This window comes from Akanthomyces muscarius, chromosome 4 (genome assembly GCF_028009165.1).
Source record: "Akanthomyces muscarius strain Ve6 chromosome 4, whole genome shotgun sequence".
NCBI classification, from domain to species: Eukaryota; Fungi; Ascomycota; class Sordariomycetes; order Hypocreales; family Cordycipitaceae; genus Akanthomyces; species Akanthomyces muscarius.
The window spans coordinates 2,397,109-2,424,293 of record NC_079244.1 but is presented as its reverse complement, the minus strand read 5'-3'; the positions used below and the strand labels follow the sequence as shown (position 1 = coordinate 2,424,293).

At 53.6% G+C, this 27,185-nt stretch overlaps 13 protein-coding genes across 15 annotated transcripts; 7 read left to right on the top strand and 6 right to left on the bottom strand.

Annotated features, from left to right (window-relative positions):
- Positions 1-218: 218 nt before the first annotated feature.
- Positions 219-837, bottom strand: LMH87_011479 (uncharacterized protein; the record flags this gene model as incomplete). Its single annotated transcript, XM_056200628.1, has 3 exons — positions 219-234; positions 286-455; positions 508-837. The coding sequence occupies 3 exons, from the start codon at positions 835-837 to the stop codon at positions 219-221; spliced, it is 516 nt and encodes a 171-aa protein (XP_056052458.1).
- Positions 838-2,527: 1,690 nt separating this feature from the next.
- On the top strand, positions 2,528-3,241 carry LMH87_011478 (uncharacterized protein; the record flags this gene model as incomplete). The annotated part of the gene is made up of 3 exons (XM_056200626.1): positions 2,528-2,560; positions 2,631-2,714; positions 2,786-3,241. The coding sequence occupies 3 exons, from the start codon at positions 2,528-2,530 to the stop codon at positions 3,239-3,241; spliced, it is 573 nt and encodes a 190-aa protein (XP_056052457.1).
- A 937-nt stretch (positions 3,242-4,178) lies between these two features.
- Positions 4,179-4,823, bottom strand: LMH87_011477 (uncharacterized protein; the record flags this gene model as incomplete). Its single annotated transcript, XM_056200625.1, has 1 exon — positions 4,179-4,823. One exon carries the CDS (start codon positions 4,821-4,823, stop codon positions 4,179-4,181), a length of 645 nt encoding a protein of 214 aa, XP_056052456.1.
- A 530-nt stretch (positions 4,824-5,353) lies between these two features.
- LMH87_011476 (uncharacterized protein) lies at positions 5,354-6,012 on the bottom strand (the record flags this gene model as incomplete). Its single annotated transcript, XM_056200624.1, has 2 exons — positions 5,354-5,652; positions 5,709-6,012. 2 exons carry the CDS (start codon positions 6,010-6,012, stop codon positions 5,354-5,356), a joined length of 603 nt encoding a protein of 200 aa, XP_056052455.1.
- Positions 6,013-7,217: 1,205 nt separating this feature from the next.
- On the top strand, positions 7,218-9,410 carry LMH87_011475 (uncharacterized protein; the record flags this gene model as incomplete). Its single annotated transcript, XM_056200623.1, has 4 exons — positions 7,218-7,366; positions 7,424-7,743; positions 7,796-8,239; positions 8,290-9,410. 4 exons carry the CDS (start codon positions 7,218-7,220, stop codon positions 9,408-9,410), a joined length of 2,034 nt encoding a protein of 677 aa, XP_056052454.1.
- Positions 9,411-9,786: 376 nt separating this feature from the next.
- Positions 9,787-10,233, top strand: LMH87_011474 (uncharacterized protein; the record flags this gene model as incomplete). The annotated part of the gene is made up of 1 exon (XM_056200622.1): positions 9,787-10,233. The coding sequence occupies one exon, from the start codon at positions 9,787-9,789 to the stop codon at positions 10,231-10,233; it is 447 nt and encodes a 148-aa protein (XP_056052453.1).
- Positions 10,234-10,433: 200 nt separating this feature from the next.
- LMH87_011473 (uncharacterized protein) lies at positions 10,434-12,370 on the bottom strand (the record flags this gene model as incomplete). The annotated part of the gene is made up of 7 exons (XM_056200621.1): positions 10,434-10,670; positions 10,742-10,913; positions 10,972-11,183; positions 11,241-11,672; positions 11,744-12,030; positions 12,092-12,149; positions 12,212-12,370. 7 exons carry the CDS (start codon positions 12,368-12,370, stop codon positions 10,434-10,436), a joined length of 1,557 nt encoding a protein of 518 aa, XP_056052452.1.
- Positions 12,371-13,678: 1,308 nt separating this feature from the next.
- LMH87_011472 (uncharacterized protein) lies at positions 13,679-15,810 on the bottom strand (the record flags this gene model as incomplete). Of its 2 annotated transcripts, XM_056200619.1 has the most annotated exons (4): positions 13,679-13,701; positions 13,775-14,997; positions 15,065-15,158; positions 15,735-15,810. In XM_056200619.1, the coding sequence occupies 4 exons, from the start codon at positions 15,808-15,810 to the stop codon at positions 13,679-13,681; spliced, it is 1,416 nt and encodes a 471-aa protein (XP_056052451.1). The 2 variants fall into 2 exon arrangements, with proteins under 2 accessions (XP_056052451.1, XP_056052450.1); XM_056200620.1 differs by lacking the exon at positions 13,679-13,701 and having other exon boundaries at positions 13,728-14,997.
- An 83-nt stretch (positions 15,811-15,893) lies between these two features.
- Positions 15,894-17,376, top strand: LMH87_011471 (uncharacterized protein; the record flags this gene model as incomplete). 2 transcript variants are annotated; one of them, XM_056200617.1, is made up of 5 exons in its annotated part: positions 15,894-15,975; positions 16,046-16,116; positions 16,307-16,310; positions 16,373-16,910; positions 16,962-17,376. In XM_056200617.1, 5 exons carry the CDS (start codon positions 15,894-15,896, stop codon positions 17,374-17,376), a joined length of 1,110 nt encoding a protein of 369 aa, XP_056052449.1. The 2 variants fall into 2 exon arrangements, with proteins under 2 accessions (XP_056052449.1, XP_056052448.1); XM_056200618.1 differs by lacking the exon at positions 15,894-15,975 and having other exon boundaries at positions 15,994-16,116.
- A 1,533-nt stretch (positions 17,377-18,909) lies between these two features.
- LMH87_011470 (uncharacterized protein) lies at positions 18,910-20,737 on the top strand (the record flags this gene model as incomplete). Its single annotated transcript, XM_056200616.1, has 3 exons — positions 18,910-19,536; positions 19,591-19,891; positions 19,944-20,737. The coding sequence occupies 3 exons, from the start codon at positions 18,910-18,912 to the stop codon at positions 20,735-20,737; spliced, it is 1,722 nt and encodes a 573-aa protein (XP_056052447.1).
- A 302-nt stretch (positions 20,738-21,039) lies between these two features.
- Positions 21,040-22,440, bottom strand: LMH87_011469 (uncharacterized protein; the record flags this gene model as incomplete). Its single annotated transcript, XM_056200615.1, has 4 exons — positions 21,040-21,825; positions 21,899-22,049; positions 22,126-22,164; positions 22,373-22,440. The coding sequence occupies 4 exons, from the start codon at positions 22,438-22,440 to the stop codon at positions 21,040-21,042; spliced, it is 1,044 nt and encodes a 347-aa protein (XP_056052446.1).
- Positions 22,441-22,702: 262 nt separating this feature from the next.
- LMH87_011468 (uncharacterized protein) lies at positions 22,703-24,941 on the top strand (the record flags this gene model as incomplete). The annotated part of the gene is made up of 3 exons (XM_056200613.1): positions 22,703-22,747; positions 22,831-23,097; positions 23,145-24,941. The coding sequence occupies 3 exons, from the start codon at positions 22,703-22,705 to the stop codon at positions 24,939-24,941; spliced, it is 2,109 nt and encodes a 702-aa protein (XP_056052445.1).
- Positions 24,942-25,743: 802 nt separating this feature from the next.
- LMH87_011467 (uncharacterized protein) lies at positions 25,744-27,081 on the top strand (the record flags this gene model as incomplete). Its single annotated transcript, XM_056200612.1, has 2 exons — positions 25,744-25,951; positions 26,015-27,081. 2 exons carry the CDS (start codon positions 25,744-25,746, stop codon positions 27,079-27,081), a joined length of 1,275 nt encoding a protein of 424 aa, XP_056052444.1.
- Positions 27,082-27,185: the final 104 nt, after the last annotated feature.

The following is a 27,185-nucleotide window of genomic DNA, read 5'->3' as shown; positions in this document are numbered from 1 at the left end:
CATACATTGGTCTTCATGTAGCAAGAAGGCATAGCCAATAGACCATCTTAGTAATAACAGTGCGCCAAATCATACGCCTGGGCCTATACAGGTCATCCATGGTCTCCATGGCAGCGGATTTGTCCCTACATTGCGCTTTTATGTTGAGGGTGCCGGCCGAGGTAGCGCTTCGCCACGGTCCCGTGGTTCGGACGATTGGTATCGTCAGGACTACAACTTTAGTCTTGCAGACATCTGCAAATTGTTAGCATCAAGCTGCCACAGCACAACGTACAAGGCTCTTACCCCAGGTAATCTTCCTTAATGCTGCCAATCGCCCACATCTCGCCGACTTCGGTTCTCGTCCCGATAATCTTTACTCGAACATGTGTGCCAGGCTCAATAACGGTATCCTCGTTATTTGTGAATTGCGGTGGCGTCGCATTGGGGTCCCACTTGATATCGCTAGGAATCAGCTATAGTAGAGGTTAGCGGAGGTTTGCGCATTCTTTTAACAAGCTACCGTACATGTGCCGAGACGAAGAGTCGCAGGGGACCGGCTTGCGCAAAGAAGCCTTGCGGGTTGATCGAGTATACGACGGCATCGACAGTCTCGCCCTTGAACGGTCTCCAGACTACGGCGCGATAGCCGACAGTAAACTCGGCTAGGCCGTTGCTGGGCAGAATCTTGCCCTCGGAGATGTCAAAGGTGTCCATGATGGATATGATGTAGTAGCTCCCAGCGCAGGTACCCTCCACATCCTTGAGCAGCTTGCTGGTTACTAGGTCGTGCATGTTGCGGCCGAAGTAGGATGGATGCAGAGTGACTCTGCGCTCCATGTTTTTGAGGAAGAACATGATGGCGACGAAAAGGACAAAGGCGTGATGAGGATTCGGTGAACAAGGGCGTGTCGCGTTGAAACGTATCGGGCGCAAACGAATGGCGGTCAGACACCAGACGAACAAAGACGAAAGAGCGGCTAGGAGCGCGCCTCGAAGCCTAGTTAGTCGCGAACGGACTCTGGCATTGGTCGGCGCGTCGAGAAACAAAGGGTCGATGAGGGTGTCGAGGTTTTCCAGGCGGCGCGCAGGCAAGGGGCGCCAGGCAGGGGGCACTCTCGAATCGAGGCTACGTATCAGGCCGCGAAGATTGCGCTGCTGGCTTGCCCACCGGGATTGAAGCCTTCGAAGGCGTGGCGCGCGATTTAGGATGGGTTGGATGAAGGTGAAGCGAATGAAGCTGCCTGGCCGTTTGTAGGTAGGCAGTGCTGGGTCAAAATCGGATCAAGTACGTGGTGGTCTGTGCGTTCGGGGTGGGAACCGTAGCTACACCAGTACCTACCTACGCGGGAGGGGGGTGTTTTTGGATAGGGCACCTGAGAGGTCCTCCTTTTGGTACATTTTCCTCCCATCGTGTCAGGATATTAGGGCACCCAGTCGTATCAGAAATTTTATATCTTTTTTCTAAAACGTGTTAAGTGTTCTGATACCCTGACACGATAGGAGGAATACATATTAATTCTAACACTATATTTGACCCCTTCTGAAAAATAGCCCCCTCGCGCGTAGGTAGGTACCTAATAAGTATTTAGTGCTTGAGTGCCTGCCTGTCGTGCTGTAAGAGCTGTGGGGAATGGTACCACCAGTACCTTATTGAGAACGCATGCTGCTTGTGATACCAAAACCCGCGCGATAGATAGCAAATTCTGTAAACCGTATTACTCGGTAAAATAACGCTATTTCAAATACAATGCGTTTTGTTTTAAACGTCCCCAACTCGGATATGAGACCTTTTCCGGCTGTGCAGGGTAGGCACCTCGGCGCTGACTACCTAAGAATGGTCCAGCACCAGCTGCCACTGTCTGCCCACTGTGGCCATTTCCAACAGCCAGTCAGCTGCTCGAGCCTGCTACACATGCGATGACAACGAACAGCCTTTCGCCTGCCAGCTGGCAGCCTCCATTCGCGCGCAAACGGCCTGCCGGATTCTCGCCAGCGGCCTCACCTTCTTCTCCCCTTTGCCATCCATCACCCTTTTCACGCAAAGCCTACATCATCCGTCCTGCATCGACCTGAGCCATCACCTACGCCTTTCGGCCCTCAGCTTACCTTGTTCTTCCCACTAAAAGATCCGCCCATCGTTGGCTCGTGCCGGCAGCCTCGACGCGCCCGCGACGTGGGGTGTTCTGATTCAGCACACTGCAGGCTCTATTACAGCCCTGCAGGGCCACTCACGAACACGCCTAGGGGCTCAAGGGCTTCACTACCTACCACTCCTTCGGGGCTCACCCGAGTCAACCCCAGTTGGCCGGTCTGAATTTGGGAACTCCTGGGACGGAAAAAAGGGCTAGGAAAAGCTCTCCTTCCACACTCTTCATCTTCGTCAATCGCTGCCCGCCATCTTCGGATCAAAGCTCTCGCATCTGGCTGCAGACACGCCGTCGTCATTTCGCTCGTCTCTCTACTCGGCTACTCGGCTCAGCCCTCTTCCCCCCCGTTCTGCTCTAGCTTGCCAGCGCGCGCGAAGCTCGCGTGACCACTTGCCAAAATGTCGTTGAACCTCGAAAGACACCTCGTCTTTGTATGCGCCCCTGCTCCGACACTTCGTCCTGGAAGCCGTCTCATTCATTGTGACTGACTCTATTTCGCAGTATGGCACCTATCACCACAACCCCGTCAACAAGGCCATTCACATGGTCTGCGTTCCTCTCATCCTGACCTCTGCCTTTGCTGTCGTATGTCACCCCTGCCCAACTGGTGCAGCCCCCACCAGCCAATCACGTCGTACTTAACATTCCAAATTTAGGCTACCTATACGGGAACACTCATCGATCTGCCGCCCTGGCTCTCAGTTCCTAATCTTGATCTCAACCTCGGCACCATCATTGCAATCACCTATGCTGTACTTTATCTGCTGCTCGAGCCCGTCGCAGGCTTCATCCTTGCCGCGTTTTGCGTCGGCAGCACTGCCCTCGCGCGCTACATGAGCCTGCAGAACCCCGAACAGACCCTGCAGGTCGCTGTGGGTGTCCACGTCCTGGCCTGGATTGCCCAGTTCATTGGCCATGGTGCCTTTGAGGGACGCGCCCCGGCGCTCCTCGACAGACTCCTCCAGGCGCTCTTCCTCGCCCCTATGTTTGTCTGGTTCGAGATCCTCTTTGTCCTGGGCTACCGCCCAGAGCTTCAGGCGCGTGTGGACAAGCAGGTCAGCGCTGAGATTGCCAAGCTGAATGCTTCGGCTAAGAATGGCAAGGCTCAATAAGCGCTCATTTCAAGCACCTCAAAATGACACAGTTTCGGTGATTGCACTGCCATTTTGCACCTGCCGCACGCCAACCGATTCCAAGATTCGCCAATCCACCGGCATCGCCTAAATCAATACACTGCGCCAAGCAACGCCGGTCCTCTGGTTGCAGTCTAATAGCCACGCAGGCGCTCGCAAGCGTCAACACCTGTCCGAACTCCGGTTTCCATACTCACTCTCATACCCCTTCACCGCACATCCTTTGGTTCATGTCACATCACATACAGCGCGTTCTTTATTGTAGCATGGGGAAAAGCTTTGGTCATAGTTACTGTTTTTGTAATTTATTTGCAGCTGGGAGGCTCAGCTGCCCCTGTAGAGGACGGATGCTGTCCCAGGCGACTGGCTATTCAGTTGTCTGCATGTAACTCCTGTTGATCTATTCAGAAAAATCATCCAGCCCTCCATTGCCCACGTCTCTTCACTGTGATCTTAGTAAAATTACCGAGGGTGTAGGGACTCACCAATTCTGATGTGTGTTAGACACTTCAAGTTAGACATTTCAACGCCGATATTTTTTCACTGCACATCAGTAGCAACTTCGAGGGTAAGGGGACTTAACAGTTGCAGTATGTGACGAGGCAGTCCAATGCCCCAATTCCAGCGCTGCGACTGCCAGGAACGACACAGAAAATGAGGGGACCTAGCAGTTGTAGTGTGTGGTAGCATACCTTGATGCTCATATTTCTCCGCTGCGCACGTCAATAATCACGCCAAGCGCGGGAGAACTTGTAAGTTGCGATGCGTGGCAATCCACCGCCTGTACTTTTCAATTTGCGCTCACAGCTTCCAAAGCGGAGGGACTTACCTGACCATTGTGATCAGTTACAAGACAATCATATTGCCAGGTCTTTGTTACTGCACGCGTTAGTAACGACGCAGATGGCAAGAAAACCTACCATTCCACACGCGAGACAATTTTCGTTGGACCAGCCGATTCTTCCAGTTGCTGTGCCGTGATACAAGCGAAGGATTCCATAGAGTCATTGTTCGGGAGGTCTGTCGATGGGACCAAGCTTGGAGACGCATACCAGGTTCTTCGGCTCTTGAGCGTGGTCGATGGCTCGGAGGCCGCATCCCACGACGCATCGGAGTCGCTACTCGCGCTATCTGACTCGTCCACTCTGGTGCTGACAGCCTGAGCGTACTCAGGCAGGACTAGTTCCTCGTACACTTCATGGAGATTCTCTATTGAGCCCCTCGGCCGTAGCGGCGCTGGCTGCCGCCTTGAAATGGGCCTGGGGGACGCCGACCTTTCGGACTGATCACTGTAGTCGACGAAGTCACCGCGAAGGGTGCGACGGAGCCTACGCTCGCGCTTGCGGAGGGCGGGGATGCTCCGTCTCAGACACCGCTGACAGTCGTTGGAGCGGTACACGTATACACGGGCGTCGGTGTCGCAGGGCAGGGGATCGGTCTCGCCCGGGTAGAGAAGGTAGTATAGGTTCATGAAGAGGCCGTATAGACCGGTGCGGCTGCTGCAGTCGAGAACCTCTTCTTTTTCGTGGCCGCACTCGTACTTGATCGTCTGGAAACACATGGCTAATGATGGCGTCGAGTGCTGAGCATTCAACGGGGGACTCGTGTCGATTTATACTTTGAGCTGGACTCTAAACGGAGTATGTGTAATTCCTTCTGGTTCAGGAGTCAAGCAAGGCCCTGTTGTTTGGACTTTGAGAGTCCTTCTAGAGAAAGACGTTCTTTGATGCTGCAGCACAGGCCTACAAAGGGTGGGGTAATGGAAGCGTTTAAAGCTGAGTTGATCAACAAAGCAACAAGATTAAAATGCCCATTATAGCGATTGAAAGCAGAAATCAGAAAGCAGAAAGTATAAAGAAGAAAGTAGAAAGAAGAAAAAAAAAAGTGCAATGCCCTGACTTGTCGCTGGGTTTCTCATAGATTAGGTTTCGGAGCGGCACGCCGGCGGGGGTAGTTCATTGAGTGCTTTTTCAAGACTGGATCTAAAGCTGCCCAAAATATCTTCGAGAGAGAAGGAGCACGCCAAAGAAGGGAAGTTTTGATTTGCAGTGAACCAAATAAAAAAGTGGCTTGATTTGTTTCCATGAGAGATTAGCACACCACCCCAGCCGTTTTCCACTGTGATACAGCGCTCTCCCACGGCACCAGCTTGGCCCCGCGGCTCACCAGCATCTCTTCAATCTCCCGTTCAATATCCGACGCCGTCTTTCCATCACCGTCGTACGTCGAATGGGCGCCCTGCAGCAGTGATACCTGGAAGCCTGCCGCCAGCGCGCCCTTGCAAGTCTCGCCGACGCAGTACTCGCTCTGCAGGCCAAAGGCGATGATGTGGTCCACGCCAGCGTCCTTGAGCTTGTCTGCCAGGTCTGGGTTTGATTCAAATGTATTTTCTGTCATCTGTTAGCTGAAGCTTACATGGAATTGAAAGCGGGGATTCATAACGCACGAGTCGTCTTGGCGACGAGGATCTCGTCGGCCGCACCCTCGCGAGGCGGAAACACGAGCTTCCACAGCTCTGCGCCGCGGACGAGCGAGCCGCCGCTCTCGGGGCTCTCCTCGTGCTGCACAAAGATGGTCAGCGCGGGCTTTTGGCCGTCGGCCTTGGGAGCGGCGGCGCCGGCGAGAGCCCGGCTGGCGGCGAGAATGTGCTCGCCGGCGGCACGGATCCGCGCGGCGCTTGGGACTTCGGTCTGCGGGTTCCCGGCGAGCTCGTTTTGGATGTCAATGACAAAGAGGGCGGTGCGAGGCATTTTGATGCAATTTCAGGGTCTGATAATCTGTGATCGAATGAACTGTTCTTTGATGCGAAATAAATGATGCGCTGGAAACACGGAGTCATCGAGGCTATTATACACGGCGGGGGACCGGAGCTGAACAAATGGCCCCGCAGCACGCGGCGGTGATTAATTCCAGCGAATTGCCTGGATAAATTCACGAATCAATGTAATCATTTCGTGGCGCTACGCGACCGTTTTCATTAGTCTGATGTATCGGTAGGCTAATTTAGTCGCGGCGCAACGCAATCTCCTCTCGACCTCAACTTGCCAAGTCTTACAAGCCAGCATTGCTCTGTGACAAACGCGACGGGCTTTCCGTTTGGTGCGATCCGGTCTCAGCTGAGGGTTCAGCTGTGTGAACCTTTTGGTCATGTGTAGGGATTGGTCTGCTCCCGTGCAATAGTAATAAACACCTTTGAGCTCTACGAATTGAAATGGTCTGGAGTTGGAGCTAAGAGCAACTGAACCGGGATGGTCTACCAGGCAGGTGCTTATGCGGCTTTGTAGCTTTCCGCCAGCCACATCACAAAATTAATTTCGCATCACCGGCGTCGGCATTTCCTACCTCAGAATTGAATTCGCCGTGTCGAGATTAGGACAGCTTGATAAAGACGGAATTGACAGGAGTGACGAAGTAAGACATGGAATCTAGACAGATGGAATTGGACCGTGTCGAGAAAAGCCTACAATTTTGACAAACATATTAACTTTTCGACAATATAACCTGGGCTAGGAAGTGTTTCCACCTCTCTATATCACTATAGCCCGACTTCTTTCCTTTTCTCGCGATAGCCATGGCTGCTGGCTAACAGTCGTAATGTTAGTCGTCTAAGCCGACACATGATTGCCATAGTGAGGCTCTGCTCCTTTCTGCGGAGAAGAAAAACACGTAATGGTTGTTTGCACACAAAAAAAGACTCTAGAGTTCTTTCCATTTCTCTCAGTTTATCATTGAACTCGTTTTTGCAGTACGGATAGTGGGCAAATTATTAACTTTGTGGTCACGCTCTCCGCAGCAGGGCAAGTGGTAAGTCTCACCGTCCAGCCCCTCCCCCGCCCCCCCTTCACCTCTTCAATTCATCAACAGAGGTCCCTCAAGGCTTTACATCATTCGAGTCACAGAAAGCAATCCAGAGCCAAATTCTCCATCGAATCAAGCATCTTGAAGATACCACGCAATGGAGACACCGTCTCACACTGCCCACGCGGGCCATTCCCGCCGTGAGCACACTAGCGGATATCTTCCTATCGAAGACTACGGAATGATCGGAAACATGCACACTTGCGCTTTGGTTGGCATCGATGGTAGCATTGATTACATGTGTTGGTAAGCTTTCTATCGAGCACCCATTGCCGCGAAACCATTCGCTGACCAGCACAACAGGCCGGACTTTGACTCACCGTCTGTGTTCTGCCGGCTTTTGGACAAGGACAAGGGTGGCCATTTCAACATTTCACCTCCATCAGAGCTCGGATGTACCACTAAGCAGCAATATTTACCTTCGTCGTGCATTTTACAGACTCGCTCTATCCACGAAGATGGCGTTGTGGATCTCATCGACTTCTTCCCACGCCCCAAGAGCACCAAGGTCGTCTCCCGCAGTACAAGCGACCAAGGCTTGTTCCACGCTGCCAGCGTGCAAGCTGAGCTGAAGAAGTGGCTTGTCCGCCGAGTGGAGTGCGTCCGAGGCTTTCTGACTATTGGTGCGTGCCTGGTTCCTGCGCAAGCCCCATGCATGATCTAACGTTACTTTAGATGTGGAAATCTTCCCCGCGTTTGGCTATGGCCAAGAGATCCATGTCACCACCGTCCACCAAGACACGCTGCGCCCAGCGGCCGAGGAGAGCAAGGTCGCCATATTCCACAGCAAAGATGTCAAGCTGCAGCTCGATGTGGTAGCCGAGAGTGTCAACGGAAAAACACGCCCCAACATCAGCTTCACCAAGCAGCGGCGAAATGGAATGCTTGGCGAGGGTCTTGTTGCTCGCGTTGAAATCAGAGCGGGCGAGGCTCTTTCGTTTATAATTCGCAACGACATTGCTGATCATGTGGATGAAGTTATTACGACCGAACTGTTAGATATGCAGCAGCACGACACCCAGGTCTTCTGGCAGGATTTTATTGCTCAGTCCAAGTACACTGGCCGATGGGTGGAGGTGGTTTCTCGCAGCCTCATGACTCTCAAGATGCTGACCTTTGGTACATTTTCCCCCTTCAGCCTTTCTCTTTAAGTTACTAACAGATATCAGAGCCCACCGGTGCCATTGTGGCTGCGCCCACATTCTCCATACCCGAGCACATTGGAGGCAGCAGGAATTGGGACTACCGCTATTGCTGGGTTCGCGACTCGAGTTTTACCATTTATATACTGCTTCGTCTCGGCTTCAAGGCTGAAGCAGACGCGTACATGGGATTCATCATGGAGCGCCTCCAGAGCCGGGGCCCCGACGATGCGCTTCCCATTATGTTCACAATCCGCGGTGAGACTGACATTCCCGAGTTCACACTCGACCATCTTGACGGATACCGAAGCAGCCGACCTGTTCGAATTGGCAACGGCGCTGCATTTCATAAGCAATTTGACATTTATGGCGAGCTAATGGATGGGATTTATCTCTATAATAAATACGGAAAACCAGTTCCTTGGGACCTCTGGGTAGCTGTTCGGGACTTGCTGGATTACGTCTTGACCATCAAAGATGAGCCCGATAACTCCATCTGGGAAGTGCGCAACCAGCGCCAGCATTTTACCTACTCGAAAATCATGCTTTGGGTGGCTTTCGACCGCGGCTTGCGCCTCGCTGAGAAGCGCTGTTTTCCTTGCCCCAACCGCGCCAAGTGGACGGAAGCAAGAGACAGCCTTTGCGAGGAAATTATGGCCAAGGGCTACAACAAAGAATTACAATGCTTCGTGCAGAGCTACGAGAACAACACTATGCTCGACTCGTCGATCCTTATTGCGCCACTCGTCTTTTTCATTTCGCCATGCGACCCCCGATTCACAAGAACACTTGACAAAATCCTACTCCCTCCGGAGCAGGGCGGTCTTACAAGTACCGGCCTTGTCTATCGCTACGATACTGAGCTGTCCGATGATGGCGTTGGAGGTCGGGAAGGCGCCTTTAGCATGTGTACGTTTTGGCTCGTCGAGGCCATGACACGCGCCAGTGTGTACGAGCCCAAATACCGTGGCCTCGCCCTGAACTTGTTCCAAAATATGCTGAGCTTCTCAAACCACTTGTCCATGTTCTCAGAAGAAATTGCGCGCAGCGGAGAGCAGCTCGGCAATACACCACAGGCGTTTAGTCACCTTGCTCTTATCAGTGCTGCGTTTAATCTGGACAGGGCAGCGACGTTTTGGAAGGATTAGCTGCTGATTTAGGTACGACGTTCTAGCTAGTGAATATCTATAATTTAAGTTTGCTCAACGCCTTTATACAATTTTGAGTCACCTAGGATGCCGTGTGGCAGCGTTTGGCACGTTCACAGTCGACCGATTGCCTGCAAACGCGCAGAATGTGAGCTTCTTCCCTCAGGTCCCGTTTTTAGTTTCTTCCTTCTTTAACTAATCACGCTGCTCAATTTTGTTTAGCAGCTTTGGTTTTTGAATCCGCTCTCTTCATTGGCATAAGGAGAAAAAACATTCTGCGCCAGGAACCTTGCACCGGAGACACGAACAAGCCATACGCACACCCTCTCTGCCTGACCGCCGTCAGTGACGCTCCACCTCGACTCTCACTTCTGCAATGTCTCTGTCTGCGAAGTACCATGGAAGCAAGCCGGACGAAGAGTATGTGGCTGAGCTAGATGCGGTAGAGAAGAAGTATCGCCAAAACAAGCACATGCTGGAGGACCTCTTTAGCCATCGGGTGAAGCTGATGCGGGCTCAACACGAAGAAGCACGGGCCCATCTTCAGAGTAAACTCGCCAATGATGCTGAGACGCGAGAAGTCTCGGCCATGGTTCGAATTCGAGTTCGGCTGCAAAACCTACGCCACGCGATCGATTTGTATGCGGGCCAGGCTGGTGCTTGCGTGAACGAGTGGAAGCGTTATACGCAGCGTTGCCAGGAGATGAAGGCCGACTTGAAGAGGCAGGTCCAGCGCGTGCTGAAGCGAATCCCTGGCGACAAGCAGCACGTTCGGCAGAGGAGGAAAATGATCATACAGAGTTGGGCACGGGTGACGCGATAAACAAAGGGTACTCGGTGTTGAAGTGGTGGCTGCCATTGGGTAGGATTTCGCAAGCCGCGAATCGGGACAGAGTGCGCATTCGGTACTTTTGGCCATCTTGGGGATTTTATCTGTACGGAGTTGGGCTGCGCTTCTTCTGCTCACAAAATACCAATAACGAAAATACGAGTGGATTTTTACAAGCTATACTATGTGCCCTGTTAATACATGTACCGAAACGTGACCGCCCTGTCGCCCATGGCGGCCAGCTCCTCCTCGGTGTGCAGGCGATCTGCGCCCTCGCGCATCTGCCTGTCGCGCTTGTGGTTGATGCGGCGGTACGACAGCACGAGGAGGACGGCCGCGATGGTGCCCACGCCGATGAAGCCCAGCTCGAGCGCGTGGCCTAGAATGAATCTTGGCTTGTCCTTTTTGCGGTAAAAGTTCGACGCCATGGCCTGTAAAGAAAAGTGATCAGTGAAAAGCAACACAGGAATTTGGGTAGGCAAATAAGAAAAGGCAGGCTTACACCACCGAGATTGCCGATGCCAATTTGGAGGGCCATGCCGACGCTACGCTTGTAGCTGCCAGCGAGGTTGTTGGACAGCCAAGCAATGACGCCGGGAAATGCTGGGTAGATGCAGCAGGCGACGATAAAGACGCCGCCGTAGACGACTTTTGGATTGTCGGAGCCAATGCACCTATTCTTTTGGTCAGTGTCTGCCTTTTGCTTCCGTCGGTCGCAGCTGGGGGACTTACATGCCAAAGCCAGCAGCCATGACGCAGAGTAGCGAGATGATGAAGGGGCTTCGCACGCCGGCTCTGTCGGAGAGAAACGCGCCAAACACGGCAAGAACCGAAGCGGTAATGTAGATCGGAACGGTCATGAGCTGGGCGGTGCTGTTGGTGTAGTTGAGGTCCTTGATGATGGTGGGGAGAAACAGGCTAATGCCGTACAACGGGCACACAACCTGTAGATCGTCAGTAACACAAAGTGGGACGAATGTGTTGCACGAGAAACAACTTACACCCCAGTAGACGAAGATATTGACGTAAATCTGCCAGTCGGTAAATGCCTGCCACACGTACTTCCACTGAAACTCCTCCGACTGCGCGACCTTGGCGCTGGCGGGACCTTCTGACGACGTCGTCGTCGTGCTCGCGACCTGGCCCTGATACCGAAGTCTATACACGACAAACGCGCGCTCTTCTTCCGTCAGGAAGCCCGCCGTCTCGGGGAAGTCATAGAGCAAAAAGTAGGACACGATCGCGACGACGACCGTGACGAGCCCTTCGAGGATAAAGATCCAGCGCCAGCCCTCAAGGCCGCCGACGCCGTCCATCTTGCTAATTGCAAAGGCGAGGAGGCCGCTAAAGGCGCCGGCCACCGAGGCGGCCGAGAAGAACATGGCCTGGCGTAGCTGAATCTCGTGGCGGCAGTACCACATGGTCAGGTAGTACTTTTGTGTTGCACAAGGTCAGTTATTCAGATTACGACTGTATATAGATGAGTGGCGCGTGTGGCACTTACAGCGACGCCGGGAAAGAGGCCAGCCTCGGCGACACCGAGAAAGATACGCGTGGCCAAGAGGCCGCGGTAGCTGCGGACGATACCCATGAGCGTCATGACGACGCCCCAGGCGACCATGATGGTGGGCAGCCAGCGGCTGGGACGCAGCTTTTTGAGCATCAGGTTGCTGGGCACCTCAAAGGCGGCATAGGTGAAGAAGAAGACGGTGAGGCACCAGTTGTACTGGTCGGGGGTGAGGTGCAGGTCGTCGGAGAGGCCTTCGATGTTGGCGTTGCCAATGTTGCCGCCTATATACGGTATTAGCGCACTCGGTAATTGGTGCTTGTGAACCGCGGCTTTTTGACATACGATCGAGAAAGGAGAGCAGGTAGAGGAGAGCCAGGACGGGAATCAATCGCATGTCCATCTGGTCGCCATTAGTCGTTGGTAAATGAGTCTCCTCTGTTCAAAGGGCTCGTCATGGCTCACCTTGCGCAGAATCTTCTTTTCGTCTAGGTGGGCGAATTCAGCTGGCAATCCAGCTGCGGGCAAGATCTTCCCTAAGACAGCATTGTCGGTGACGGTGTTTGGGACGCGCTCGACGTGCACCTCGTTCTTCTCCGACGAGTCCATCGTCGAGGAGCCCATCTTCTGTTTGTGTCACTGGCTTGGCGATTGTTGGCTTGGACAAATGATGTATTGGCTTGGCCAAGATTGGAGGAGAGATTAGCTCGCCCGAGTGGCGGGCAAGTGGCTTTCCTCCAAGTATTTATTTTGCGACCATCGCAGGCGGAGCTCGCTCGTCTGCAGTGCGTCCAAGTTCAGCCGCAAGGCCGAGTCCGACCGGAATGATTAGCTTGGGGGTTGGGGGGGTTTCGCGATTCCGCGCTATGGAGCAATGAACCCCGGGATCGCTCGTCATAACAGAGGGCCTCCCAGTAGAAGCAGTTGGAAATGGCCTTATTATTGGTGACAAGGATTCCCCACGGTTAATGGCTAAGCATAAGGAGAGAGGAGATGATGGACGAGTGTGGAGAGAATCGGCGCTCTTAGCGGGGGTTTAGCAGGTCGGCAAGTCGCGTCGGGCTGGAAGGCGCTGTAAATGCGCCAAGACCGCTGGAAAGGGACCCGCTTGGCAGGCTTTTAGTGGCTTTGGTGGCTTTTAGTGGAGGAGGCCCAGCGGGTTCTCGCAACCAAGACGCGGGGTAACGGCATTCATGCCGCTTCGCGCATCACCACCTAGGCAAAGGTAGGTACTACCGAGTATCACCTGCGCTGTAAGCGGATATGACTTAAATCAATATAACAGTAAAATTTCCACATAACTAAAATAGCCATATACATAATTATATAGACATTTGTGTTTGTGTGGCTAGGAGTAAGCCTGCTTACTCCCACTTCCACACCCCGCGCCTATTCCTTCCCCGGGTACGTCGTCAACTCCTCTGAAGCTCTTGTTGATGCTTTGGCGCTTCTGAAATTGGGACTTCGTCCTGTTTACTGCTAATGTCCAAAGATCCAAGGAGCTTGCTGACGGACACCTCTGCAACTGATGATATATGCCCAGTCTACCTGTGATGGAACGGGGTGTGCAGACTCGGCGATACATAGATGCTTGAGATCACCTGTGAGCTAGTAAAGTATCTGTATTCAGCCGGGACTTTTGACGCCGACTGTTGACTGGGATCTGACCCCTTGTCCGACCCAAGGTTCTTTAAGCTCACTCCGCTTTCTACATCAGCGAGCAGGCAGTGAAATACCCTCACAGCATCCCGCGCAGAGCTGGAGCCGGGGAATTGAAATGCATAATGGCAATTCTTGTCGATAATCTGGTCGGATACGCTTGTGAAGCGGATTCCCTCGTATCCGCCGCTCTCTGCAATGGAATTCACCACATTACGGAATCGGCGAGATCCAGTCGTGATGACCACCCCATCCAGCCCGCGCATTCCGCGTTCAATGCTGGTGCTGGTGAGCTGCTTAAGAGACTCATCAGAGTCATAATCTACCCTCTCTTTGCCCGCGTCTGAGGCTTTGGCGTTCGTTTCATACCTACATTCCAAGTGACCATACCTCTGAAGCTATTCAGGCTCTCGATGTCGTCCAAATAAGGGAACTTGAGGTCGTCCCTATAAGATAACTCGGGGCCGTCCAAATAAGGTAACACAGTCGCTTGCTTGCCCTCGCTACTACCGCTGTGTCGGCCCTTCGTCTCCATGGCGTTTATCCCACCTTGAGCTTCATTCTTCTTGAGTCTGAAATCGTGGACAGTAGGAAGAGTAACCGCCACGGCAAGACGATTTCGAACGATATCGTTGAAGATGTCCTCGGCAGGAATGAAGTAGCCAGTACCGAGCACATCTGTAGCCACAATATGGCCAAGAAGATCCTGAGTATCTTCTGATATGACCCATGATCCCGAGTCGCCGTCAGAAAGAATCCCCTGGCCAGAAAGCTCTATCATGTATGCTGTGACAAACCCCAAACCGGGGCTTATGAGAATCCTCGAGGGCTCTGGCAATAGGCGCCCACGCTTGACACTTGAGCCACACATGATAACCACCGGCTCGCTAGAAAACCAAGTGGCATGAAGGGCAAATTGACGAATCTTCCTTATCAGGCGGCTACCTTGCTGATATGCAGTATCAGCCAGTTGGTTCATCTTCGCGACAGAGAGCGGAGTGAGAGCCCAGTCAAAAAATGAGCCATTCTCGGTAGGCTCGCCCTTTAACGTTGAAAGCATCGATTGGGCTAAGCACGCTTCACCAATAGTATGGGGATTCTCGAATACCCAGGGATCGTGTTGCTTGCGGCTCTTGTGAGTGCTGCGCTCATTGCCGAGGTCGAGCATATGCGCATCTTCCGAATTCTTGTTGTATGAATCCCAGTCTTCGTCCATAGAAGAGTCATTATCATCATCTTTATCTTCGCATGAAGAAATGGACAAGGCCGAAACACCCAATGACTCATCATCGAGGCATGCAACAGCTGCGTGAGCTACCGTAAGTCCTTTCAAATCAAAGCTTCCATTCTTATATACGAGCTTGACAATACCACCCAACGTGGCGTTGCTCTGCTTCCCGTTGGCTCGGAATTGAATCGCTGTACCGCAAACGCCAGCCTCGAGCCGTGTCTTTGTTCCAGAAAAACTTTGACCCAGGGCTCGGCTGCTCGACGCTGAACGTGATCCATCTCTCTTGTAGTCCTCGTATTCGAGACGCGTTATGGTACAGTCGCAGAAAGACGGAATTTCACCGCGTTCGATGCTGCGTTCCCTATGTGATGCCTTAACTTAGAATCGCATGGAACGGACATCCTATCCACTACCACATGCAAACTCACCGACAAGTAACGCACCCTGCGCTGCGCTGTGATGCTGATGTGCTGATGGCCGCGAAAGGCTCAGGGGTTCGGACTTCCAACTGTGGATCTTGTGCTTTATATTCGATAACATTTGGTGACTTTTCAGGGTATGATTCCCAGATAACGTCGACCGACAAGCCATCAGCTCGTAATTGCGGTGCGCAACCGCACACAGTCATACGAAAAGTGGAAAGGCAATGTCGACTGTCGTCTTTGCAACATGCCTTTATGAGCTCGTTCGTGTCTAGAAATTGTTGTATGCGCTTTCTCATTTCTGGTGCACAGAACACCACAATATGGGGCCCAGCATCAAGCAGCGTTTTGCCTAAAAACATAGGACGAATGACCATTGGCTTATACCGTGTCGAGGCTCGCAATAAAGATTTCCGAGTGACGTGCTGAACTAGTAATCTTTCAATTGAGGGTTTGATGTTGTGGAAGCGTTCGAGCTGGGCTTCGTTCAACTTGGCGGGAAAATAAACGATTGTCTTGGACTTGGATATGCGTAGTTCGATTCCAGTTTCCTCAGTCGCGGCTTGGGTACTGTCATGGGAACCGTAGCCAGAGTCCTCCAATTGCTCTTCATTCACAGTGCTGGTTCTGCCAGATTGCAGCGGATCGCTCCGCAGAGGCAGACTCCCACTCGGACCGGTGTGGCAAGGGTCACATCGAGCTGGAACAACGGTTGTCGCGGAGGACGATGGCGACGATGTAGGCGACACCATAATGGCTGCTCAACCTAGGCTAATCCTTCAGTCGATAGAACCAAGTGTGTTGAAGCTGGATAAAGACGGTTTGCGCCTCAAATATGCATCGATTGTTGGCGGTCTTGTGGTCTGGTTACGCCTCCGCCTTTCTGCCTTGCCCCTATCCAGCCACCTGCATTGCATGTAAGCGACTTTATTATTATGCAGGCAGTCTCAGCCTCGCCACAGCCCCAGTTGACCAATCTGCTCAAAGATGAATACTCAAGTTTTCAGAAGAGCATCTCACAAAGAGTTATTTCACAGGAGAAAAAGATAATGAACGACGTGAGTCAAATCATTTTCCCACTTGCACGAGAAGTGACAAGGGACCAGTTGCGCAGCTTGTGCAGGATTCTGTGGCGTTGGGAGCTTTGCGATGCCTGTACCGCTTCTATAGACTGCTGCTCGGCCTCTTGCCCATGGCAAAAAGCATCAAATATGGAGGCTTTTTTTCAATACTATCGCGAAGTGGCAGCCTCGTATGTCCCCGAGCGACCCATGGATGGCCTACGGGCATTATCGACTCATGATGATTTGGTAGCCATTATTGCAGCACTGAAGCAGTGTCCGCAGGCTCAGCGCAGCACCATCACAAGAGCATATTTTGCGCAGAAAGCACAGGCATGCGGTGAGGTGAATTTGCCTCCCGTGGTCGACCAGAATCGTGCATTCGGCCTCGCTGCGCGTGTCATGGCCATGGTCAACTCTTCGGCCGAGAGCCAGACTGATGGGCTGCTAGAATCTGGAATGCTGCCTCTGACTTGGCAAGACGACACCTCCTTTTCTGATTTTTTGGACATGGCATTTCCTTCGCAGAGCGACATGAACGCTGCGCAGAATGATCTGCTGCAGCAGTTGATGTCAGAACCAAGCAACAAATGGCACAATCTCACCGCAAGGCGTCTGAAAAAGATAGCTGGACTAGATCTGGTGGCTACCGACAACCTACAAAATCATCTGCGACTGGATTGGAAGTGCAAGACAGTGGAGATATACCACTACACGAGCGTTCTGAAAGAGAATCTCCTGTCTAGCGTCGATTGCGATGACCATGATAATACTACTCGTGGGATATCAGAGTGAGTAAATAGCGGTCGATTACGCTGAGCACCAGCTTATACCGACTGCAGAGGAAACATGCCGCGCGAATTGGCGCTTGAGACTCTCGTTACGTTGAAGGAGATTCTCTTTCCTCTGGATTCTGATTCACAAGCTCTGCTTCGCACCTTGGTCTGCAAAGAATCATTCGATCCAGATTGCCTTCGAGTCGACACGCGGCCATATCGACGACCCGATGAGAAGAGCCTCTGCTATCGATACTGGGGCAATCGGCTGTCCGATCTGCAGGAGCATATGGAGGCTCCGACAGCAAAGGGCTTTGTTGAGAAGTGGATGGAAAGACGGAGCGGTGCGCGATACGTCATGATGGCGACCATGGGCGGAGTGGTAATTGCGGTCATACTGGGGGCTCTGAGTCTTGCAGTAAGCATCTTTCAAGCATGGGTTGGATATCAACAGTGGAAGCATCCGGTGAATCCTAGCTAGAAGCTTGTTAGCATCTTGTTATCCACACCACGATTTGCGATCGGTCAGCGGGAGCCAAAATAGTGCATTCCAGCGCAACGTGATCAGCGGAGCCCATTACTTGCTGGCGCGAGGCTCTGTAACTTGTCTGGCTCAGATGTCAGTGTTTATGCGTGCTCTTTCTCTCCTTTGTGAACCATGCGACTGTACTGGTACTCGACTGGCATGGCTCCCGAATATCCAAGATGGGGTTGCACTAAGACAAGCGGGTCCGCTCAGGTTCAGACGTGTATCGGCCGACCGTGCAAGGCAACGGCAATGGCGGTTGCGACAGCTCCTGGTGCGTACTCGTACCGGCGTTCCGAGTGCCAAGATAAAGATGGCCCGGTAATAAAAGATCCATTGACACGGGTGCTCGGCGTGAGCTAATCAAGAAGCTAGAATGAGAGCTTGCCGTCAATTCGCTGTTATTACACGTATAACGATGGAGTAGGGAGGGCCGCCCTGTGGATCGCCCCCTTCCTAGAGGCACGCGACACCAAATAGTGAACTCCTCGCGAAGCAGTCGATGATGCTTGCCTGACAAGTGCCGTCCACAAAAGGCTAGCTGCTTGTAGCTGGACTGGACACGGCTGAGAGAGAATCACTTCCTTTTTGTGTGTCTTTTCGGCGGATCGTGAAGTTCCGATTGATGTTAGGCTGGCTCCTAGGTACTTGGCACCGTGGGTATGTACCTAGGTAGGCTTGGATGTCCAAGTTTCAGAAACTGGCCGCGAGCTCCATTTGCGTTACAGGGCAATTGGGCAGATTGGCGCCTGACGTAGTGGCAAGGTTCTGGCGGCTCAAGGTATCTACCCAGGGTACCAGGTAGCTGTATTCAGTGTGGTACAACCACACGTATTGGGCGATGTCATCTCGGTCTGTATCGCTGTTGGCCTGTATCACTGCGGGAGGGTATGTCATACAAGATATTAAGAGACCGGAAAAAGTGCCGAGGAATCGCATGCAGTCCAGTAAGTTTGATCCCAATGTCCGGCCATCTTGCTACGACTTGACTTTGCCTCGCCTGGAGCACCCCCTGGCTACAGGTGAGAACCCCTGAGGAGCTAGTGGCCAATAGCGCCCCGTACCGCTCCAGTGGCTGACTTCCAAAGCCTCCAGGGCAGACAACACCGCCATCACCTGCTGTAAATCGTTCGAGGACCACCAATGCACCGGAAGCTGCACCCCGCCAAGTCGGGCAAGACGGGCGCCATAGTATTCCGCTCCACATTTCATCTCTGGCGCGCGAGCCAAAGCAATGGCAACCAGCTGAAGACGGCCGTTCCCTCAAAGGAGAACATCGAGTCCACCTCTCTCCTACGCGCCGTCGCCGCTCTTTTACTGGCAACTGTCTTGCTTCCAAGTACTACCCAGTTTATCCACCGGCTTTGCTACCCCCGGGCAGGAGCCTAAAAACAAGGTACCCACGACAGCGCAAGGCGGGTCGCGGCAGCTGTTGCTCCTCGGACTGCTCCCCTTCCCCCAAGAGGCCTGCTATGCCTTGGAAACACTATGCCTACAAACCTTTCTTCAACCCCGGTGGCCCCTTCGACGACCACCGGTCCTTCCTCTCAATCCAGTCGACAGCAGGGTCTCCAGCCATCGGCAACGTCTCCCGCGTCCTCGTCATCCTCGATCGCGTTTCCCACACTGCCCGGCACGTCCCAGCAACCATCCGCCGCCGCGCCATCAGACGATAGCAACGGTTTCGAAATGGCGCCAATTACCGGCCATCGACGGCGCAAGAGCAGTCTGATGAACCCTGCCGGCCATCTCCCTGCTCCCGGTGACCGTACATCTTCGCGCAGTCCGCACGATCGCCGAAAGTCTGGGAGCTTCTCGGGCCTGAGCGGCCACGAGCTCACGGCAGGCCCGGCCCACGACAGAGACGATTGGAGCCAGGAGAGCTTCAGCGACGAGGATCTGCACGATGACGAGGAGCTGGGTCTCACAGCGCAAGACCGTGCCCGCAAGCAAAAGCAGCGACGGAAGCTCACTCGACTGGACCAGCGCATTGCTCGAGAGAAGAACCTGTCGGTAGACGAGCAAAAAGAAGCAGACAAGAGCGTCATGAGGCGACTGATGATAAACGGAGGGCTTATACTGCTTTGGTACATTTTCTCCCTATCTATTTCATTGGTAAGCCTCCGCTTGTACCACAGGTTGTGCGCCTCCGAATTAACATTGGCGTAGTACAACAAATGGATGTTTGACAAGGACCGACTCAACTTTGCCTTCCCACTCTTTACGACAGCCATGCACATGCTTGTGCAATTTTCTCTCGCCTCTCTCGTCTTATACTGTTTTCCTTCCTTTCGACCATATCGCAAACATACTTCCGATCTCGGAAGTTCGCGGCACGAAGACGAGCCCAATTCGTCTAAAATGTCGAAGCTGTACTACCTCACCAGAATTGGTCCGTGTGGTGCTGCGACCAGCTTGGACATTGGACTCGGAAACATGTCGCTCAAGTCCATTACACTCACTTTTTACAGTAGGTTTAGGGGGCTCCTGCTGTTGGTCCTTACACCGCTAACGCCACCCAGCCATGTGCAAATCCTCCTCTTTAGCTTTCGTCTTGATTTTCGCCTTCGTCTTTCGTCTCGAACAGCCGACGTGGCGTCTTGTCGCAATCATTGCCATAATGACTGCCGGTGTAATTCTCATGGTCTCCGGTGAAGTCGAGTTTAAGCTCTCTGGATTTCTGCTCGTCATTTCCGCCGCATTCTTCTCCGGCTTTCGCTGGGGTCTGACACAGCTGCTGCTTCTCCGCAACCCGGCGACCTCGAACCCTTTTTCTAGCATTTTCTTCCTCTCGCCCGTCATGTTCATCACACTGTTTGCCATGGCTATTCCCGTGGAAGGCTTCAGCGAGCTATTTGAGGGCCTCGGTCGCATCAGCCAGGAATTTGGCACATTCATGACGCCAGTGTTTTTGTTATTCCCTGGCTGCATCGCATTCCTCATGATAGCATCAGAGTTCGCGTTGCTTCAACGCACCTCGGTCGTCACGCTCTCCATTGCGGGCATCTTCAAAGAAGTCGTCACAATTGGCGCAGCCTCCCTTATCTTCCACGACGAGTTGAGTCTCATCAACGTTATTGGCCTGCTCACAACACTCGTAGCCATTGGCGCGTACAACTATGTCAAGATTTCCAAGATGCGCGCCGAGGCGCAACAAAAGGTCCACGGCCCTAGTGAAAGCGACAAGGGGCTTTCTAGCTATACCGGCAGCGACATTGATAACGACGACGCCAACGAAGAATCCGCCGGACTGCTGCAGCAAGGTGAACCAAACGCACCGCTGCCTTCTGTTGCGGAGGACGAGCGAACGAAGTAGAATATCTTGCTTCAAATTTCCTTTACTTCCCGACAGTCGCACCTTTTGCGGCTGCATTTTAGTGTACACAAGCATCTTTACGGACGTGCATTTGGTATGGCGTTTGGAGTTTTATACAAAACGTGGACAAGTTGGCATCATATGCGCAGCATTTCGCACGTTAGAAGATATAAGCAAAAGATACCCGAATTGTAATGGTATATATTTTTCCTCAAAGCAACCCTATCACGAACCTTGCTGTGATTTTGCAGTCCCAACGCCTAAAACATGTTTTATATATATGTACACTGGGGCGAATGCAATCATCCGAGAAGTCGAAGACCGTTCTTGGTCTTTTGACCGGGCTTGACGACACCAGCAGCCGACTTGGGACCCAAGCTTGCGTCGTATCCCTGCTGGCCATGGCCGTGGCCGCCCGAGCCGCTCTTATTCTTGTTCCTGTTGTTGCGGTTGTTCTTGTCCTTGACGTTGGAGACCTTGATCTCCGTGTTCGCCTTGCGCACCGTGACGGGGCGATTCTGGATGTACTTGTTGTTCATCTCCTTGGCGGCCTGGAAAAAGTCGTCGGCGTCGCTGAAGCTGACGAAGCCGTAGCCCTTGGACTTGCTGGTGCGCTTGTCGCGGATGACGCGCGCCTTTTGCACCGACGGCCACCTCGCAAAGGCCTTGAGCAGCGCGTCGTCGGTCGTCTCGCCGCCGAGGTTGCCCACGAAGAGGCGCAGGTGCGAGGGGTCCCACTCGAGGAGCGTTTCGTCCGTCCACTTCTTGCCGCCGCCCTGACGCACGACCGTCTTGTCGGGGTTGGCCTGCGCGACCGAGATCTCGGGGGCCTTGGGCGGCTCGATCGGGTTGCCCCTGGCGTCTCTAGCGTCGGGGTCGCGAGGCAGGTACGCGCTCTGCCACTGCGCAATCTGCGCGGCCATCTCGGCGTCGTACTCGGCGCCGCCGGGTCCAGCCGTCGCGGCGGCGGCGGCGGCTGCGGTTCCGGGTTGCGGGAACGGATTTCTGATCTGCGGTGCGGCGCTGGCGGCGTAGCCTGGCTGGCCATAGGCCTGCTGTCCGTAGCTCTGCGCGGCGGCACCTGTCTGCTGCGCTCCGTACGAGTAGGGCGTTGCGCTCACGCTGGGTGCGGCGCCGTATGGGGACGCTGTGGCGCCATACTGAGGCTGCGCGCCGGGGGCGGCTCGGTGCGGATACGACGAGTATGTGGTCGGCGCGGCGGAATTTTGGTTCTTTTGCACGCTCGAGGGCGTGAATGCCGGCTTGAAGCCGCCTTTGCTGGGCGGTGGTCGCGCGGGGAGCGAGCTTGTGCCTGGAGGTGGAGGGTACGACATGATGAACAAGATGCCGAGAGGATATGATGGTTTGAAGCGAGTGCAGGAACGTACCTTTGAGCTCTCTGACTCAAAGTTTTATCTGGCAGCTTGCTTTCAGCAAGTTCTGGGTTAGCTGTGTGTTTAGTACTTGGTGTTGCTGAGGTTCGTTGCCTCGCCACTTGAAGTTCGCGATTTCTTGCGGGAGTCAGTCACGTGACGTCACATCATTGATCGCACTTGCGCCGTGAGCAGACCTTCAAAGAACAAAACAAAATAAAGCGATTTTATTGGCATTCGAATATTCTTTCTTTTCATTTACCGAGGAAAAACTTTGGGTTCGCAAAAGTCGAAGGTGCGCCGTCGTAGCCTTGCATAGGCGCGTATCATTGGCTGTTCGGTTCCAGCCTTGTCGCGAGGAAATTTGGGTCCGCCGCGATTCAAGGGACAAGCTTCCTTCAACACCAGTCCAGCGCCATCAACTAGACCGCGATTGCTGCTGCACCGCGCGCGACTCCGGCCATTGCCATCCGAAATTCGATAAAAGCTCGAAACGCCCACCTGGCTGGTGTTTTGCGATTGATTCAGCCAACAAGATACGCTTGTTCCAATCCGCTCGCGACCGCGCCAGACGAGCGCCTCACAATTGACCATGGCGCAACAACCCGACCCCAGTCACAATGTCCCGGGGGAGCTGGTACGCGAACCTGCCTGATGCTTCATCGGCACTGTCTTTTTTGTTATTTTTTTTGATGATGCACGATTTCTGATGTCACATAGATCCCCCACATCCACCTCATGTCCTCATTTCGATACCCGGCAGCAGCTCGCCTGGACATCAACGAGGTTGCCAAGTGGCTGATGGCCGCGCCGCAAATCGCGCGTGACAAGGCTCCCTTCTTCTGGGGTTATCTCGACAAGCCCGCGGATGGCACAACTCTCCTGACATGGCAACCGTTGCAGCGCCTGGGTACCAACTTTGCCACGGATGGCTTCGTGTGGTCGCCTCCTGAGGAAATCTACAAGCACGACCTTCGCAATGGCGCAGTATGTCAGGGTTTCCGATACTTTTGGATCGTCGCTAACACCCATAGATTATGGAAATCTACTTGTTGAAGACTGGCTATATTCCTGGAGAACAAGTGGCCGCTCACGCCCGGCGTCGCTTCCGCCTGGTGCCCGCACCTAACCACCCGAACCCTCCTCCTGTCGACCAGAACCTTTTTGTTGTCCACTACGGTCCTTCGGATCCCGATGCCCGTATGCCTCACAATGCAATTCCCTACGATGAGAGAGTTGCTGCTATTATGCAGCAGCGTGCGTTCCTTCTCAACCGCGGCATGCTTCGACGCAAAGACTTTATGCTATCCGACCGCGCCAACTGGCCCACGATGCCCGAGCTCACGCGCCAGCAGATGGGTGGGCAGCAAAACCCTCGCGGTGTGCCTCAGCAGATGGCGTACCCGCCGCAGCCCGTCGCCGGGCCTCCCGCGAAGCGAGCTCGCCACGGCCAAGGTCAGCAGGCTGCCATGCCTCAGATGCCGGCACTTGACGTTCTGGATGACGACGAAGATATTTCGCGAGGTGACATGTTTGACCATCTGACTCCGAGGGAGCTGTCTCTCGGACGTTACCAACAAAACCACGAGTGGATGGAGGAAATTCTCTCCTCGCCATATCGCATGGGACAGATTACCCCCGCTGATCTCGGTCTTGGCCTCAAGGGCGAGCTTGCCTCGCTGACGGAAGGAATTTTTGCTGCTCAGGGCGGCGACGCTTTCAGTCAGCTGCCTCAAAAGACATACGTCGGCAAGCTGGAGCCTGGTCTAGCAGATGAGTTCCGTAACCGAGTCAACGAATATGTCGCCTCCACGGAGGCCGAAATCGCTAAGATGAAGGAGGAGCAAAAGCAAAAACTGGCCCAGTTCAAGGAGGGTTCTTTCATTCGCACAAAGGAGCGCGAGCTCAGGTCGCTGGTTGAACAAACCGGACATGAAGTATGGAGAATCGAAGGTCGCGTGGATAATACCGACAATGACGACGAACACCCCCGTACAACCAGCAAGCATACTCTAGACGACATTGTGCAGCAGGTTGAAGCTTCTCTCGATCGCAAGATTGAGAGCAAACCCGCCCTTACACGCATTCAAGAGGGAGGCTACCAAATTCCTCCTCCTGAGCCCGAGCCCGAGCCGGAGGCCGAACCTACTACGGCGCCTGGGCAGCAAATGTCTCGCCAGGTCTCTCAAGCTGGATCACAGAACAGCGGCTTGATGATGGGCGATGCTGACATGGATATGGGAGACACAGCGTCCGGCTTACTTGACCAGATGCACACTGGTCTGTCATCCGCGTCCACGCCGGCTAATAACTTCCCTACTCCTCAAGCGCATCTGTCCGCTGGGCAGTCGACGGCCGCTACACCAGCCAACGTCAACGTGCCCTCGCCAGCTCCTGCGCAGCCTGCGTCCTCCACTGACGCCACTATGGGTGACGCGAATGCTCCCAAGCCTGGGCAGCTTAATGCGCCAGGCGAGCAAGACGGTGACTGGGTTGTCGTGCCCAAGGATGGCTCTTCAGATCCCAACGTAGGTGCAGCCTCCGCTGCCAAGTCGTCGGCTGAGGACGCCAAGCAGCCGAGCGTCACAAAGCCGTCTGCGGAAGCCACGCCGGCCGGTTCCAACTCATTCGACCAGAACGACTTTAGCTCCCTGGGCGACCTGGACACTGCCGGTGACGCCCTGTCTGGATTCGACGCCCCAGAAATGGACAGCGGTGCTGGTGACTTAGGTGAAGACATAGACCTCAACATGGAGATGGAAGACTCCGCATTTGGCGATGCTTTCCACGGAGTCGGTGCTTCTGGCACTCCGGGTGAGGGGCAGGAATAAAGCAGACTTGAGTATTCCATGATGCAATCTACGGCTTGATGGAAACTGAAAAATTTACGGTGTACACTGGGCGCTGATTGGCGTGATTGCTGCTGGTTTCAGCAGTTCTGGTTTTCTTTTTACTTTTGTGGTGTTTTTGTCTGTGCTGCTATTGGCTGCAAACTAAGATTTTTCCGTCTTGTATTCTAGCTGATAATAAAGAAGGGCAAGGATGTATTTGATATCTAGATGCACGATCTCAAGTGGGCTTCTTCCTTTTCGTCGCGTTGTGGCGTAACAGGGTCGGGGTATGGCGATGCGGTTTCATCTCACGTCGCAGCGTTCGCGGTCGTGGCGCATAGACATGGTGGACGAGCTGCCTAGTCCCAAACCATCTTCCTAGAAGAGCAAATTCTTTTGTCTTGGCTCTTTTGCACCACGCGGTGCCAGTGCCGGTGAGCGCGCCCAGCCCAGCATTGTGAGACTTGCGATGAGACGCCGCGCGGGCGGGTCGTGACGCAGATCAAACGCTGCGAAGGCAAAAGTCGGTCCAATGTCGACTGTCACAAGCACTTTCCTCTGGCAGGATTTGCAATGATGAATTGAGGCTAACAGTTGAGACGACTTTTAAGAAAACATCAGCCGCGTCACTTCTTCATTCTGCAATTTTTATTTCTTTTCGGTTTGCTACTTTGACAACTTACACTCTTTACACTTCGTCCCGCACCCACGCTCATTAAACCCATTTGCCGCTCATCAATATCTCTTGATACCCTTGCGGCAAACCGACTATTCTAGTTGAGGATTCTAGCCTTCTTCCGAGATGCGATTTCAGAATCTATTAGCAGGTGTCGCCCTTGCAAGTGCGGCTGCCGCGCAGTTCGTCTTCCCCGACGCATCGGCTAGCCTGCAAGTCAACAAGGCTATCCAGATTCAGTGGAACAAGGCCGGCCTTCAGGCACCTCTCTCAATCAATCTCGTTCCTGCTGGCGCAGTGATCCGACAAGATGTTGTTCTAAAACAGGTTGCAGGTATGGGCATATTAAAGGACGCTCAAAGCATCATGGCAAACGTGCTGACTGTAGATGTACCAGTAAATATCGGAAACGCAGGCATCCTGCAATGGACTGCTGATGAAACCATTACCGCCTTTCCCAAGTTTGCCATGGTCATTATCGACGCGCGCGCAAAGGTGGTCGTGTCGCAGCCGTTTGTCATTCAGTCGCTGACGAGACAGCCAGCCCAGCAAATTAACTTGGGCAATGGAAATGGCGGCGGCAAGAATGGCAATAAGCAAGCCGGAGACAAGGCTGGAAAGCCGAATAATGAGGCGAATAACAAGGATAAGAATAAGGATAACAGCAAAGACGCCAACAAGGACGCCAACAAGGACGCCAACAAGGACGCCAACAAGGACGCCAACAAGGACGCCAACAAGGATGGCAAGAAGGAAGAAAAGGTCACCGACAAGGAAGAGAGCAATGACAGCTCCAAGACCAGTTTACTGCCCCTCCCCGGGCTGCCAGCGAGTGATGAAGCACCAGTCTCTCTCAAGCCACTCCCCACTATCGCATCCGTTCCCTCCGCGACGCAGATTGCTGCTCCAGCATCCAGTACGGCGAAATCCACTTCAAAGCTTACTACCAAATCTGCCAGCCAGGAGAAACCGTCGACCTCAGAGGCTACACCAGCAGTCCCGCTGCCTACACCGTCAACTTCTCCCGCTGTTGAGGCTGGAAAGGAGCCGGCAGCGGCACAACCGGCTCAAAACGGATTTACCACTCTGCAGCCATCAGCAGAACCCGTTCCTGCAAACCCGTCTGCCGCACCCGCGGAAAAAGCCGCAGTGGCCGCTATACCAGACGGGGCCTTGAAAGCTGAGGCAGTTGTTGCCGGAGGCTCGTTTAGAGAGCAGACCAGCGAAATGGCTGTTCTGACGTCCCTCCCGTCGCAGGAAGGTCAAGAGACGATTACCACGGCCATCACTCCCCGACCGGCAAAATTTGCCTCGAGTACGTTGAACGGATTGGCAGAATCGGCAAGTCCCACAACGTTGGGGGAGACCAAGCCAACAGCTCTGTCGGAGAATGGCGTGCCGAGGCCCTGTCCCAGTCTGGTACTGGGACTGCTTGGTGCTGTCGCCTGTCTGGCTTTACTGTAAATATGACTGATGGCTATCTCTTGGATAGAAGATGGCAGAAAAACTCAATGATTCCATATATATTATTACATAAGTTTTGCTGTAGATTATCGATTTTTGTCCCC